This window comes from Leopardus geoffroyi, chromosome A1 (assembly GCF_018350155.1).
Source record: "Leopardus geoffroyi isolate Oge1 chromosome A1, O.geoffroyi_Oge1_pat1.0, whole genome shotgun sequence".
Classification (NCBI taxonomy): Eukaryota; Metazoa; Chordata; class Mammalia; order Carnivora; family Felidae; genus Leopardus; species Leopardus geoffroyi.
This window is the reverse complement of record NC_059326.1, coordinates 144,739,855-144,755,988: the sequence shown is the minus strand read 5'-3', so window position 1 is coordinate 144,755,988 and position 16,134 is coordinate 144,739,855. Positions and strand designations below refer to the sequence as shown.

Sequence of the window (16,134 nt, the reverse complement as noted above, 5' to 3'; positions counted from 1 at the left end):
AAGAAGTGGTCAAGAAAGTAGTTAGCTTCTATCAAATGTTCCTTTCCTCAGTGATCTCATGTTAATGTTCCAAGATACATCTGGTCTGGTTAAATTATCTAACATTTTCTCCTCTCACAAGTGCCTATTGATGCTGCTCGGGGCTTTGTGATGTTTGTGGGTCACCTTTTCATGACCTGAACCCATTCCAGCTGACTACCTATGAAGCCAGTCTTTGTTTCTTTTCCTTTCATGGCATGTTAGTTGTCTACCAAAAACTCTCTGCCACATAGATTCAGAACAGCAAGTCCATACAATGTCACAGGGGGAGCAGTATTTAGAAATAGAAAAGTCTCAAGCCGAGGGTTTTATTCACAAAGAAAACAACAAACTATGTATGCCAATTAAGTTTCTTCCTCATAAAGTAATCCCTGTGAGACCGTGTGGGGCAGAGATGGTTCATCATTGGAAGCGTCCAGCTTACTGTATAAAGGTAATATATGTTTAAATACATTTCATGTTTACATCTCACTGTTACACAGCTTGATTGCATATAAATATCTCATGTCTGGGCTACCTCTAACTACAGTGCGATATGTCTTTATCTCTCGCAACCACAACTTGTATTCACTGGGAGGTATGTTCACATATTTTCCCTTAGATTTGCTTCTAGTCTCCTGACAGCTTTAGCGCTTTGATGCCCACTTCAGGATACTGGGTTTCTCTCACATCTCCCAGTCAGCATGATCTGTTTAATATTTGTGCGTTTATAATAACAACACCAGATAAATTTTATTTATCTAATTTTATTTTTTTATTTAACAAAGTTTTTAAACATTTTATTTATTTTTGGTGAGACAGACAGAGCGTGATTAGGGGAGGGGCAGAGAGACAGGGAGACACAGAATCCAAAGTAAACTCCAGACTGCAAGCTGTCACCATACAGCTCGATGCAGGGCTTGAACCCACAAACTGTGAGATCATGACCTGAGCTGAAGCCGGATGCTCCAGATAAAAAATTTTAAAGGAAATGGGATTATTCAAGTTCTATGACTGGAAAAGTGCTCCTTCAACAGTAGAAATCAGATAGTCTTAAAAACTGAGCTAAGAGCAACTGCCCTCTGTCCTCAGACTGGTCCACACTCTCTGGGCTGCCTGCTGTGACTAGACTGGCTGGCTTGTGCTCCTGGCATGACCTGCCTGCCCCAGTCTCTGCTCCTACTCACTTTGTGAGGTTTAATCACTTGTTGCTTCCCTTCTGGGACCTACCAGACCACCCCTTCCTTCCTTTGCTTTCTTAGACATGGCTTTACTTCCCTCTAGGCTCTCTTGAGCCCATTGCTACCCTTGCTCTGGCGTATCTTAGAAATGCATGGAAACTTTCAGTACTGAAATCTCCTGGCTTGGTTGGAAATAATTCCGTTTGTTTCCAAATTAAGAAATGAATTAACAGGAACATCTTTGTAATTTTCAGGGTTACTAAATAATCCTTCTGATTTCTGTTTCTTTCTCATATACTCCATGATGGCTTCTTTTCACAAAGAGATTTCATGAATGATGGCATCCTATCAGGGATGGTTATATCTAGGTGTTACTTCCTACTTCACCCTCTAATCATTTTGACATGATTGTAAAAATATAAATATAAGGGCGCCTGGGTGGCTCAGTCGGTTAAGCGTCCAACTCTTGATTTTGGCTCAGGTCATGATCTCACAGTTTCTTGACTTCGAGCTCCATGTCAGGCTCTGTGCTGACCATGTGGAGCCTGCTTGAGATTCTCCCTCTCTCTCTGCCCCTCCCCGGCTTGCACTTTTCTCAAAAATAAATTAAAAAGAAGAAATAAAACTATAAATATATAAGTATCATACATATAAACGTAAGTATCTGATTCGGTAAGTTATCAGAAACTCTAACAAATGAATGTATCATTTATTCCTCTTATAATCACAATCTTGTGTGCTGGGGCAGGGACCCTTAAGCTTAGTGCCGGTGGAATGACTTACTTGACAGGGGAACTTCAGTCAATGATCAGTAGTTTTCTGGCACCACCTAGCTTCCTAGGAAGGTGTCTCAGAGAACCAGCTGACCCAACCGGAACTCGGGGTCTGGTTGTCTGCTCAGTTAATGGGCTAGTGATCCCAATGGTATCCTTCTGCTTTAGTTGATATGCTCAGGGCTAAACAAAGGCTTTTGTTTCACTTGGCCTCATGGGAATAAAGATGGTCAAAGGAAGAAGAATGGATGGCATAATATCTATTCTCTGCTTGGCTCTGTGAGTACATGTGGAACGGTGACAAATTGTGGTACCAGGAACTAAAGGAGCTATTTTCACAAGAGCCTGAGACTCTAGGTTGAGTGAGGCATGCTCTGGGGCCCATGTGGCTCAGGAATGGGGCAGGTGGCATCTTTGCCAGCTTTTTGATAGGGAAATGGTGGCTTTAGAAGACGGTCAGGCAGCATGCTAGACAGAGACAGTGCTGGCACTGATAAGGTCTCTCCCTCAAGTGGTCTTGGGTCAGTGAACTTGAATAAAGATGCTGAGGCAGAGGGGAGTCTGGGTGGCTCAGTCGGTTGAGTGTCCAACTCTTGATTTTGGCTCAGGTCATGCTCTCATGGTTTGTGTGTTCGAGCCCCACATCGGGCTCTGTGCCAAAAGAACAAAGCCTGCTTGAGATTTCCTCCCTCTCTCTCTCTCTCTCAAAATAAAAGAAACATTTAACATTTTTTTTAAAAAGATGCTGAGGCACAAAAATGACTGGGTTTGTTCCTGAGTACACATTTCTTAGGGCTTTTGGAATATCTGGGGAAGACTTTGCAAGGGATCAGAATTGTGGGTGGGCAGCTGGGGCCATCCCATCATCAGAGCTGCCTTTTGGCTTTGCTTTTTACTTCTTTTTTTCTTCTCGTTTACAAAATAGCAAGTGGGTTATAACTATGGTTTTTGGTAACAACTATATTGAGATATAATTCCCATATTAAATGATTCATCTGCTTGGAGTGTACATTTGAAAGATTTTTGTATTACATTCACATCATTGCGCAATATGAAATTGGGTTTCAATGTTATAATAATCTCTTTTGTATAGATAAAATGATGAAGCCCAAGGAAAGTCGAGTTTGACTAAGACCCTACTTGGGCCATATTTCCTTGATGGAAGAAACTATTTTTCCCAAGAGCTACGGTCGGTGCTAATAATAATAGTAATAATAATAATAATAATAATAATAAGTGCAGCAGTAATACAAGTGCTATGTTTCAGGCATTGTGTTAACCTCTTTAAACATATGATACCATGTAATCTTTATAACCATTCAATAGTAGGTACTATTCGGCTCATTTTATAATTGAGGGAATTGAGGTTTAGACTGGTTAAGAAACTGGACAGCTGTAAGTGGCTGAACCAAGATTATACCCGTGAACCCTGTGAAAATAAGAATCAGACTCTGCTCCGTGTCATGCTCCCAGGCTGTACCATCTACTAACATTTCTATTTCTCATTGATTTCACACCTCTAATTCTCAGGCCATTTATTTAACAAAAAGAATTTGCACATCTTAAGCCTGATGAATAATAAAGACTTGGGATGGTAAACAGGATTCATCTTAAGTGCCAACTCCAATTAATGGCGTGCTGGTCAGTGGAGTTCTAAGCTCACCCCCTGGTGCAGGCAGAAAGCCCTCAGGATTGATTAGTAATGTCTGGTGTGGATGTTGTGAGAGAATGGGCAACATGGGTTTGCACATTCACCAATCCTGTCTGAACACCTCATTTCCCTGCCAGCTGTCCAGTCAAATGTCCCTGGGGGCACAAACTTCCAGAAAGTGGTTTCTTTTTTTTTTTTTTAAATTTTTTTTTTTCAATGTTTATTTATTTTTGGGACAGAGAGAGACAGAGCATGAACGGGGGAGGGGCAGAGAGAGAGGGAGACACAGAATCGGAAACAGGCTCCAGGCTCTGAGCCATCAGCCCAGAGCCTGACGCGGGGCTCGAACTCACGGACAGCGAGATCGTGACCTGGCTGAAGTCGGACGCTTAACCGACTGCGCCACCCAGGCGCCCCCAGAAAGTGGTTTCAAAATGGTAGTGTTTTAAATACAAAGAGCATAATAACCTGTGTACGTAAAGAAGAAAGGAATAGTAATCATTCACAGATATAACCACACATTCACTGAAACCAGGCTTTATCTGAAAATGTATTTACAATTTAAATCTGAAAATAAACATAGTAACAGAGCCCCTAAGCTTCTTTAGGTGTTTTCATAGCATGGAAAAAGTGAAGAGGGCCTTTAATAGATTCCTAGAGTTGTCTTAATAAAGTACCACAAACTGGGCATATTAAAACAATAGAAATTCATTGCCTTAGAGTTCTGCAGGCCAGAAGCCCAAGACCAACGTGTCCGCAGAGCCACGTTCCCTCTGAATCCTGTAGAGGAATCCTCTTGCCTCTTTCTAGACTTCTTCTTTTTTTTTAATGTTTACTTACCGTTTTTGAGAGAGAGAGAGAGGGAGAGAGCGAGAGCACACAAGCGGGGGAGGGACAGAAAGAGAGGGGGCCAGAGGAGATGAAGTAGGCTTTGTGCTGACAGCCCGGAGCTGACACAGGGCTCAAACTCATGAATGGTGAGATCATGACCTGAGCCGAAGTCAGATGCTCAAACGACTGAGCCACCCAGGCACCCGCCTCGTTCTAACTTTTAGTGGTTTGCCAGTAATCGGCATTTCTGGCCTTGCAGCTGCCTCACTCTCATCTTTGCATCATCTTCACATGGCATTCTCTCTGTGTCTTGCTCTGTCTTCACATGGTCATCTTCTTATGAGGACACCAGTCATATTGCATTAGGGGCCCACCCTATTCCAGTAGGACTTCCTCTTAATTAATTACATCTGCATTGGCCCTATTTCCAAATCACATTTTGTGTGTAGAACTTCAACATACCTGTTGTAGAGCAGACACATTCCACCCACAAGAGCCCCTAGACCAAAGAAGTGTCTGGTGACGGGATCTTGAGCTAATGGTAGTAAGAATGACTTATGAGCCAATTGCTAAAAGGCTGCAGACCAAAATCTGGCATTGCTGCATTAGAGAGGGACTTCCAAAAACATAGTAGACTGAACTAAGATGGACTCCTCTCAGAAAGTTGGATAACAAGGAAACAATATATTCAAGGTTAGAAGAAAGAAAGGCCTCTTTCCAGAGACTGTAAATGAAGACAGAACTAGAAGTCAAAATGGTAAAGGGGTACCAGGCTCTAGCAGATAGATGCTGGGCTTCCCACCCCCAAGCAGGGACAGACGATATAGCCATGAGTCAGGAAAGCTATAACCGAAATGTCTGCACGAAAACCCTGATGGCTGTCCTCCTGCTATAGAGTGTACTAGAAAAGAACTCCACCCACCAGTTCAAGAAGCTGTAAGATAGTCTGTGACCTCTTTGGATGCTGGGTGTAATGACAGACACAAACAGTCTCTTGTGGGAAACCCAAAGTTCAAGCTTTTATCACACAGACGTCCAAAGTTATACAACCTGTATGATGTGGGAATCCCAACCTGAGAAGAAGTCAGTAAAGCTGGTCTAGGACTTGGCGACACGAGCTGAAGAAAATACACAACTACTATCTGGTGGCACATCCACAAGCCAGGAGCACGAGACTCTCACCGAAATGCCACCATCAGCTCATCAACATGAGCTTACAACAAACAACTAGAACCGACGGCAGGAAAACGTCATCTCTCTGCAATGCCTGCTGGAGTCACAGGAGAGGATCCTCAAGGCATCCTCTTCCCCGCTTTTGGTCCTGCAGCAAACCACGCTCTGCCCACACAAACAGGAGCAGCTGCACTCCTGGGCCCCACACAAGTCACGTCGCCCAGTCCAAGTGTTCCTGAGGCAGCGTGCGCCAATCTGCCCCCAGAAAAGAGACGATACGTAATACCTTGCCAGTGATAGCAGAACCCCTGCTGCCCCCAGGAGTCTCAGATACATCTTTCTGATTCGATAGGATCTTATTTTCTGGAACAAAGCACAAACCAACCAACGTAATTAGGAGGCACCTGAAAACTGCACTTACCTCAGAATATTCGCCGTGGCTTTCCTTTCTTGGGGAAGAAGGTCTGGGTCTCGCAAAACTTCTTCTAGCAAATTTAGGACATTCATTTTTAGTTCGTTGTTGAGCTCAAAATCCTATAAAATAAAATGGATCTTTTAAAAGTTTAGTTGTGGATGTTTTAGCTCCAGGACACATGGCACCATTTCTCACGATATATTCTCTCGAAGTGATATATAGGAAATTAAAAAGTATGGACCCTAGGACTGTTCTCCCCACCGGAGATCCTGAGTTAATTGGTTTGGGATGGGGTCCTATTGTTAGTATTTCTGACAGGCTCCCCAGGGGCTGGAAATTCCTCAAAGAGATAGCCTGGACCACACAGCACTTCCTCCCCATGTTTACATCTATTCACCTTCCATGTCTAGGAGGTGATATACTTTCTCCCAGGAGCCTTCCTTCGTCAATCTAGTGGGGCAAAGGGCTTTGTTTCAATGCTCTCAAGGTTCCCCCTAGCACTACCTACTGCACTGTACAGGCCGAAATAATCATCTGTTTTCCCACTGGACCGTGTGTAAGATCGGTAACTGGGGCAGAGCAATGGCTCATACACACACACACACACAAAAGATTGGTTGCAAGAATAAAATCTGTCATTTGGGCAGTGACTTGAATTAAGAACTTCAGTACAGATGTGCCAAGGGCTAAATAAAGGACACTCACAAACCAATGGGGCTGCACCAAACAAACCCAGGAGTGAAACTGAAGGGCGCCCACTGGGCAAAAGGTAGAACACGTGAGCATCAAAATGAATAATGATAGTGATAAATAATAACCAACTGAATCACAACAACCAGTGAGGTTCACAGAGACCTAAGTAGGTAAATACATAGAGAGGGTGGAAGAGGAACTTTTCTTCAGAGTAGAATTCCAATTAGCAAGTGCAAAGAAACAAAAGAGCTTTATAAAAATCACCATTTTGTCCAAAGCAGTAATAATGGATCAGGCAGCTGAATGGATGCTGAAATTAACTGGGAAAGAGAATTAATAATGTCCAAGTACCCACACACCCCTGCCAGAAATGATTTATTACGAAGAGAGACAGACAAAGTGATCAGAATTACCATCACTAGTAATGGAACAAACCAACATCATGTACCTACTAATGTAACGCTCTGTGAAAATCATCAGTTATTATTTTTTCCAAAGATGCAGAATCTCACATGGGCATTGTGAGGCACACTGTGCTCTTCAAAAATGTTAACGTAATATGAAAGACAAATAAGAACTGGAACTGTTTTACTTTAAAGGACACCAAACGGACCATGGCTACATGCAGCATATAAACCTGGGATCGAGGGGGAAACGCTCTAAAGGGCATCACTGGGACAACTGGCAAAAGTCAAGTCAGGACTATGTCCTGGTTGAGAACATCATCAATGTTAGATTGCCCTAAATTTGATCAGTTTACTGAGGCTAAGAGCAGGCTCATGTTTTGCAAAGACAGGGAGGAGGGAGGGAGGGAGGGAGGGAGGGAGGGAGGGAGGGAGACAGACAGAGAGAGAGAGAGAACACAAATGTGGTAAACATGTTAACTATTATTAGTGACTGTAGACGTGTATTAGTGTTTGTTTTATCCTGGCATTTTTCTCTTGATTTGAAAATTTTCAAGGTAAAGAGTTAAAGAAGTAATAAGGTAAAGATGTGTTTCTTGCCCTTTTTAATTTTTTTAATGTTTATTTTTGAGAGAGGGAGAGCATGAGCACGGGAGGCGCAGAGAGAGAGGGAGGCAGAGGATCCAAAGCAGCCTCTGTGCTGACAGCAGAGAGCCCGAAACGGGGCTCGAACCCACGAACTATGAAATCATGACCTGAGCGGAAGTCGATGCTTAACCGGCTGAGCCAGCCAGGCACTCCACTTGCACTTTTTAAAAATTCTTGCATTCTTTTTTAAAATTTTTTCTTTAACATTTATTCATTTTTGAGAGAGAGAAAGAGAGAGTCAAAGCATGAGTGGGGGAGGGGCGGGGGAGAGAGGGAGACACAGAATCCGAAGCAGGCTCCAGGCTCTGAGCTGCCAGCAGGGCTCGAACTCGCAGACCATGAGATCATGACCTGAGCCGAAGTTGGACGCTTAACCGACTGAGCCACCCAGGCGCCCCCAGTGCTATCTTAAAATACACCTGCAGGAAGCACACTGCGACTGTCAGGTTATCGGAGGTGAACTGTACGCCTGCTAAGTCCTGCTTTCAAGGACCTGACTCTGACGGACTATATTCCCATGAGCAGAAGTGAATGTGTATTTTCCCTCCTATATAAAGTTACTCGCTATAACTACATTTTAACTTTCAGGAAAGTAATTTTGAAGCACTGACATTCTGAATTCTTTTAAATGATTAGAGAAAACATTGCTAATTGGAATGAATCCAGTAAAAAGAAAAACAGCACACTTTACCTCTATTTAGTAAATTCAGGGCAAAAATGTCCATAATTTCACAAACTGTAGACAACGCAATAGTCTGCCCTAATTTGAGTGGAATATTTTTGTGCCTCAGTTTGGTGGAGGACTATGTAACAGATTTGTCTCAATATTTTGTTTTTAATGCTTCACAATCAGTACCATTTCTTCAGAACAGGAACCATTGGGGCCTCAGGCAACACAGAGGTTATTATCTCTTACCATTCTTAGGCCTTTAGCTGGTATGTCTTCCTAAAATTTCATCTACTTATTGTCCAACAGCTTCTTGGCTATTGGTTTTTGTTTTAACATGTATGCTAGGAGAAGAGAGTAGTATCTTGCTACTGTGTTTTCTTTGTCCTACCTCCTCTCCTGTTTCAAGGTGAAGGGAATGTTTGTAAACAGTTAATGACCTCACTTACTTCAATCCTTGCACACTACCAAAAGATTTCTCAGCCATCAGGAGTCTGTTTCCTTAATGAATATTTGATATTCATCAGTGAGATGATGGGAGTCCTCCTGTAGCTATGTCAGTCTCTAATGATGCACATAATCTGATTATCATAAATGGATTAGTGTGAAGGACATCAGGCCAGTGTTTGGACCTTGCTAAGGGCTAATTAGCAATTTCATCAACCAGCGGGTACCTACTGTGCCCCACCCTGGGCTCAACAGAGGAAACAGTTCTGAGACCCCAGGAAGGCAAGTTGTATGAAAGGTCTTGTTAAGGAAAATAAAATGTAATTTTATTATTCTGAGCTCTAGGAAGACTAGCCTGAGAGAGAGCTCTGAAAACTTGGTGGAATTTGCCCAGACACTATTCGGAGCATGATTAAGGTTATAGGTGAATATTTGTTCTGCTGATGATGCAGCTGATGTAAAACAGGTTAACTAATGATGGCTGAGTACGAAACGGAAAAATTCTCACTCACTGTTTCCCCTGACATTTGCACAGGTTTTTACCATGTTCAAACTGAACTGCTATGCATAATTTCATTTCTCCCTCAGCTGACCCAGGAGCAGACAAGGCAGAAACCTATAATCTTGTGTCATACACGGGCCACTGAGGCTGAAGGGATGTGATCATATGGCTGACAGGAGACATGTAAGGAGGTGCCAGCGTGCAGACAAAAACACAAGTCTTCCATCTGACTCTGGTAACCCGCGCTTACACCTGTGCTTCTATCTGTCAATATGCTCACAAATCACTGCAGATTCTAATGCAGTAGGTCTGGAACATTCTACTTTTCTAATGAGCTCCTGGGTGATACCGATTACACTTTCAGTAGCAACACTTTGCCACTTTTTTTTTTTAATTCACTCAAACAACAACTCCTCAAAAACTAACTAAAAAACTATCTGAATCCTCTGATGTACTACCTAGAATGTAAAGTTTTCTTTTTTAACGATGCATGTAAAATGCAGAATTGGCCACTCAAAAGTCCCTGTTAAAAACAGTAGCTACTACTTCAAGAGAAATCTGGAGCAGCTAAAAGGCACTTGCCCTAATTAAATCCAGAGGTGGATTATTCATAATAAGTCTGCCTAACAGCCATTTTAAAATTATCTGGAATCTAATTTTTTGTCACATTTCCCCAGGCCCTGGAAATGGGAAATGAGAATACTAACTAGGTGGGAGGGAGAACACGGTCTGCTTCTCAGAGGCAGCAATCAAGGGCGCCCACAAGATGGCGCGCCAGGGTCGTCTGGCTACCTCACCACCGCCTTTGTGCTGCGACCTGGCCGGCCTGGCTCTGGGGGAGCAGGGCCCTCCCTGCAGGGAGAAGCTGCCTGCTGTCGGTTATCTCATGCCCTGGATCAGGGAACCCTGCGGCACCCAGGAGGACCTGAGCCAGTCACCGCAGCTATCACAGCAACAGCTCATGTAGGTTGGTTTTTGTTTCCCAATTTTTGAAGCAGAGATGAAGAGACGGAAAATCAGAAAACAGAAACGACCCTGCTTCCACAGGTGGAGAGCCCAGAAAACACGAGACTTTTACATTTCAGTCTACACTCGCGGTGGGGCAAAGGCAGAGCAAAGAACAGCAGGCTGGGTGACGGACAGAAGAAGGAAACATTAACCCCAGAAACCCGGGGGTCTGGGGCGGGGGGAGGGGACAGCCCCTCTGAGTCTGAGGAGTGGTTCTAGGCCTGGAAATGTAGCTCCCAAGAACCCCTGAAAAGAGGTGATAGCTCAAGCAGAGTATCAAGAAATACAGCAAATGCTTAGGGACAAAAGGTTACCAACCAGCTAAACCAAGTGGTTAAGCTGTTGGGAGATGAGGGCATTTTACCAATATTTCACTGACTCCGCTCAAACACATTCATCAATGACTAGGAAGTCAGCATTTCCCTTTGGTTACTGAGCAATTCCTCAGGTCATTATCATAACTAAGACTTTGTGAGAGTGTGCCACATGCTAGCTGACATTTTAATCACTTTATGATCCAATTTAACCCTTGATAGCCACACAGTTACAATCATTACTATTCCCATTTTACATACAAGGAAGTCAAGGTACAGAGAAGCTAAGTTATTTTGCCCAAAGTCACACCAGTAGCAAGTGGCAGACTCAGGACTTCACCCTAGGCAGTGTTAGCTGAAACCTGAGTTTTTAACTGCACACCACAGACTGTCCAAAAACACATGGCTATCAGTGAACTAGTGCTGGTGGCTTGGACGGAAAAGACACATCCAACAGGTGGTTGCCCTACTGAGTCTGGAACTATTTCCCACCTATACTAGCAACCATTTGAGATAGAGATCTTGAAACTCAGGTTTGTATTAATAAGACTGGATCATATAACAGAAAAATAATACAAGACACAATAAATGAGATTCTCCAGCACGCTGAAACAAAATCCCCTGCTCACAGCTTAGGTATGTTGGCAATTACGTTCCTTCTTTCAGGAGACCAGGGTAATAGTTACTAATACACAATGTATGGCCATGGGAACTCTAGGACATCAAGAAAATCTGATTCAATAAACACAGTTTGACAATAAAGAGAATTATGAGAGTAATTTTCTTACTATAATCAGTACAGTGTATTCCTAACAGTGGCCAGAGTTTTCAAAAGGAAAGTGACAATGTTGCAGAATGGAGTAAAACCCCACAAAAAATTTTAAAACCTGGGGAAATGGGCTCATAAAGAAGGGGCTTAGGATGTGTTAGGCTCAAAAATGAAAGCCTGCGATTTGACAATGATTTTCAAGAAAATGAAAAGCATGCTGTTTCTGTCTTTTTTTACTAGAGAAGATGAAGAATTTAATTTACATTGTAGTGTACATTTAGGTTAGATCTGGGCCATCTGGTCAACTGGGAAACTGAGGCAAAGATGCTGAGTGATCTTCCCAAGATCTATGCAAATCAACTTTGATAGGCTGAGGATACGCTTTTGTGGATTCCTCATTTTAATGAACTAGAGATAACAAGCCTCTAAACCAGTGTGGTTTTCAGTTCTTTTAAGGGGAGTGGGAACTTCATTCAGAATTTAAATATTGAAACGTGATCCCAGGGGAGATTGTGCTGGCTAAAAGCTGGCACAGGAGACCCTGCACAGTACCTGTTTGGCCTCATCTACCTGACACCACCCTTGGTCTGCCTGCCTTCTTGCTACCTCTGGGCAACCTTGACTGTGAATCACAGTTTCTCACTGGAAAAGTCAAAGGCAGGGTTTTCCAGCATTTAGCATCAACTAACTACAAAAATATTTTAAAAGCCTCTTTGTTTGCCATACAAAAGGAATGACCTACTCAAAAACACACAAGGAAGGGCATTAAGTTTGGAATAAAATCCTCCAAAGCAATGCTGTAGTAATTCCAAACTTTCCAATACCTGTTCAACACTTACTCATAAGGTTTTAGAATCTCCAAGGAGGAACAGAATATATAGGAATGTGTAACTGACCATCATGGAGGAGCTTATGCACCAGGAAAAGGTGGTAAAACCCAGATAGTAAGTAAGCCCCAAATTTGGTAGGCCCAGGTGCTCCTGGTGGGGGCCCAAATGTTTGTTGAATGAGTGGACAAAAGTTCTAGGGAAGATACTTGACTTTGAGACATGTGGTAATATGTTACCTAATTCTTCTTAAACTGGCGTTTGGGGAAATTATTTTAGCAGATGTGAGGTGGGAGGCTACTAGAGGAAGGCACAGTGCAAAATGTGGAAGATTTGTCGGGACAAAAATAACTGGGAAGAGGCAAATGGCAATGAATGACACAGACTGAGTGAGAAGGAGGAAATCATGCAGAAAATAATTTATTTGGCCATTTTCTAACAAATGATTCCTCATCTGAATAACTTGCTAAAATGCAGCCTCTAGACCTGAACAGCTGTGCTCATAAGAATTTTAAATACTGCCCACAACCTTGAAATCACGTAACTCCCAGGCTTCTAGCTTTACCTCTCCAAAGACAATCAGTCAGTTTAAAAAGCATTTATCAGAAGAAAGAGAATTTTTCCAGATGCTATGTTTTCCCCTGGTTTCTAGATAGGTGGTTAATTGATAGACTGTACCTTCCAAGGCAATGACAAAAATTAGAGGTGAAAAAAAAGTTTGGAAAGGCCTGCTTTTAATCTTGATTTTTAAACTTACATTGTTAATTAATGCCACATGTCAACAAAATTATCATTGACTTTAAGTCAAGAATAAGTCTTAGTAGAGAGTGGTCTGTAAGTTATACTTTGTTCGCTGTGCCCTCTGACCCATAAGAGGGGAAAAGACCGATAAAGAAAGCTGGTAGGCAAGCTGTACCTCATCCCTTTCCCCATAGAGAAGACAGACCCAGAGTCAGGAATGTAGCAGAAGCAGAGCCTTTGACATCCAGCCAGGAAGAAACTACGCAAAAAGATCAGGAGATACAGGTGGTTGGCATCTGGGAGCAGACTGGGCAGAAGAGGAAGCACAAAGGGCAACATGGAGGCAACACCTTCAGGCCTGAACAAACCAGTTGATGTCCTACTGCCACACTGGCTCCTCAGAGTCCTGGGGGACAGAGTCCTAAAATGATGAAGGGGCGCTGGTCCAGAAAAGGAACCGAGAGCTCAGTCCTGTGTGCCACGGTCTCCAGAAATGCCTCCTAGGACCACGAGTGATTCTATCCATGTAGAATGCAAACTGGGAGGGCAGTAAGAAGCTGTCGATGCACGTAAAGTCCCAGACAGTGTTCCTCCGTGTTTTCTGCCCATGAAACCCATGCACGGAAGGTTAAAGAATCCCACTGGATTTACAGAGAAAGCTAAATTTCTGTCTTGGCAACTAATGGGAACAGAAAAAAGGTTCCATTTAAGACAGTGGTTTCTTTTTTTAAAACTGATTATTTATTTTTGACAGAGACAGAGTGTGAGCGGGGGAAGGGCAGAGAAAGAGGGAGACAAAGAATACCAAGCAGGCTCCAGGCTCTGAGCTGTCAGCACAGAGCCCGACCCAGGCCTCGAACCCACGGACCACGAGATCATGACCTGAGCCAAACAAAGTCAGATGCTTAGCCAACTGAGCCAACCAGATGCCCCTAAGACAGTGGTTTATTAACCTCCTAATTCTATTTCACACAGACTTAAATAAATCCTGTTGTTAATTTCTCACCAAGTTTTCTTTTCTTTTCTGTTTTTAAGACAAGTATAGTAGAAACCTTAAGGAGAGCTTAAAGGATAACAACAGGGATGTATAAAAGATAAAAAAAAACTTTGGTAAGTAGTTGAAGGAAGTAGGATCTTGCTTGGTTGTTTGCCTGGATCACAGAAAGAGAGTCAGAAAATGAAAATCTATCTTCAGGTCTTAAAAAAAAAGAAGAAAAGAAAAAAGAAAAACCATAGTTCTCAGATCATAGTTTCTTACATGTTATATTTTCTAGGGCATTCTGACAAATAATTCATTTGTGCATAATAACACTTTAAAGATCATTTTGCCAGTTTTATGAATGAGGAAGACAGCAAGCTGGCATGGGAATCTAGACGAGAATTCAGGTTTCCAGGTTTCTCTCCTCACCTGAGTCCTTCCTGACCCAGCAACTAAAGTGAAATGTGATGCCAAGGCAGTTTGTTGTGAGGGAGAAGGACACATTTTGATAAAACAATACAGGCAGGATTGGAAACTACAGTGATGAAAATAAGTACCAGCCTACGTGCCCGGAAAACAGGAGGAGCCAAAGGGAACTTAAGTGGCTGGCCTAATTAGAGCATTCTCTGTTTCACTTTGGCTGCCTTCATGGGAAATATGAGTTTGTGAACAAACACTGGTTTGTACCTGGTGGACGTTTGGGATTTCTTAGCTTGGGTATGCAGAGGTCAAAGGGTAGTGGTGTGGATAACTAGACACAAAGGAGCACAAATTAGTAAAGATGAGACTAACATAAAAAAGTGTGTGGTCCGTTGATTATCTTCCCATTTAGTGGCTTTATAAAGCTATTTGCAAGGTTGAAGCAGGAGACAACGAATTTGTCATTTAAACAAACAGTTCAGGGTGTCTGGGTGTCTGGGACGGTTAAGCATCCGACTTCGGCTCAGGTCATGATCTCACAGTTTGTGGGTTCGAGCCCCATGTCAGGCTCTGTGCTGACAGATCAGAGCCTGGAGCCTGCTTTGGATTCTGTGTCTCCCTCTCTCTCTCTCTCTGCCCCTCTCTCACTCACACTCTGTCTCTCTCTCTCTCAAAAATAAATAAAGATTAAAAAAAAATTTAAACAGAAATAGTTCATAGCTCCCAGCTTCTCACATAGCAACTAAATTTTCTCTTTTTATTCCAGGCACCCCCATCAGTACCCACTGGCAGGAGACAGGCCGCAGGAGCCTCACTGTACTTTGGGGGCTGCTGGGCAGGGGGGGCAGCATCTAATCCATGGTTAGGTGGGATGCCTGTGGTCTCCTGACCCTTAGCCACAGATAGCACGAGCTCTAATTTCAGCCACGGCCAGCACTGGGGAGGCTGACACAGGAGCGTATAAATCACCATCTCCATGCAAGAGGTGCTGTTTTGGTTGTCAGCACGGAGGCAGCCCTCTGCCCCATAAAACCATACAAATCCTTTACAGAATAGACTCTGGGACAAAAGTAGCTTTCCCAAGGAACGATTTAGAAATAGAAAAAGCATGGTCAGTATTAGCATATGATATTCCCACTGTTTTGAGTCAGGAATGGCTATGTACGTTTTGCATTTCAAGCTGTCTGCACCCCAAAAGTTGGCCAGTGAGATCAGGGGCTAGAGGATGCACTGGGCAGCCAGCAGCCTGGGTGTGCACCCCCACTCTGCCACCTGCTATCTGTGTCATCACAGGCAAATTATTTCATCTCCCTAGGCTTCAATTTCCCCATCTGTAAAGCTGGGATAATAACAATATCTACCTTGCCTCCCTTAAAAGGTTGAGGTGAAGGGTAAATGACTTACTGTTTGAAAATAACTGCTTAGAGGAGAGCCTGACCCAATAGTAGGCAAATACAGTATTTGTTAAATAGTTAAAACATTGGGAGTCGTGTCATTCAGAATTCACCCTCGTAGAGGAAACAGTCTTCTCAGTCAGGGGTTATGTTTTCAAGTTGCCTATAAAAGACCATGCACCATAACTAAGCCTCAGACCTCAGGCTGGCTCAAAAATCATTTCTATGGAATGCAACGGCTTGTGTTGTCCTAGCTCAGCACCAGCGACACATCTTCCC

At 43.1% G+C, this 16,134-nt stretch overlaps 1 protein-coding gene across 4 annotated transcripts in view; it reads right to left on the bottom strand.

Moving 5' to 3' along the window:
* RASGRF2 (Ras protein specific guanine nucleotide releasing factor 2) overlaps positions 1-16,134 on the bottom strand; it is a 241,081-nt gene that overhangs the window by 22,802 nt on the left and 202,145 nt on the right. For all 4 annotated transcript variants that reach the window (XM_045497080.1, XM_045497084.1, XM_045497075.1 and 1 more), the window contains one exon: positions 6,049-6,161. In XM_045497080.1, the coding sequence (XP_045353036.1) occupies positions 6,049-6,161 (113 nt within the window). The remainder of the gene's footprint in view (positions 1-6,048; positions 6,162-16,134) is intronic.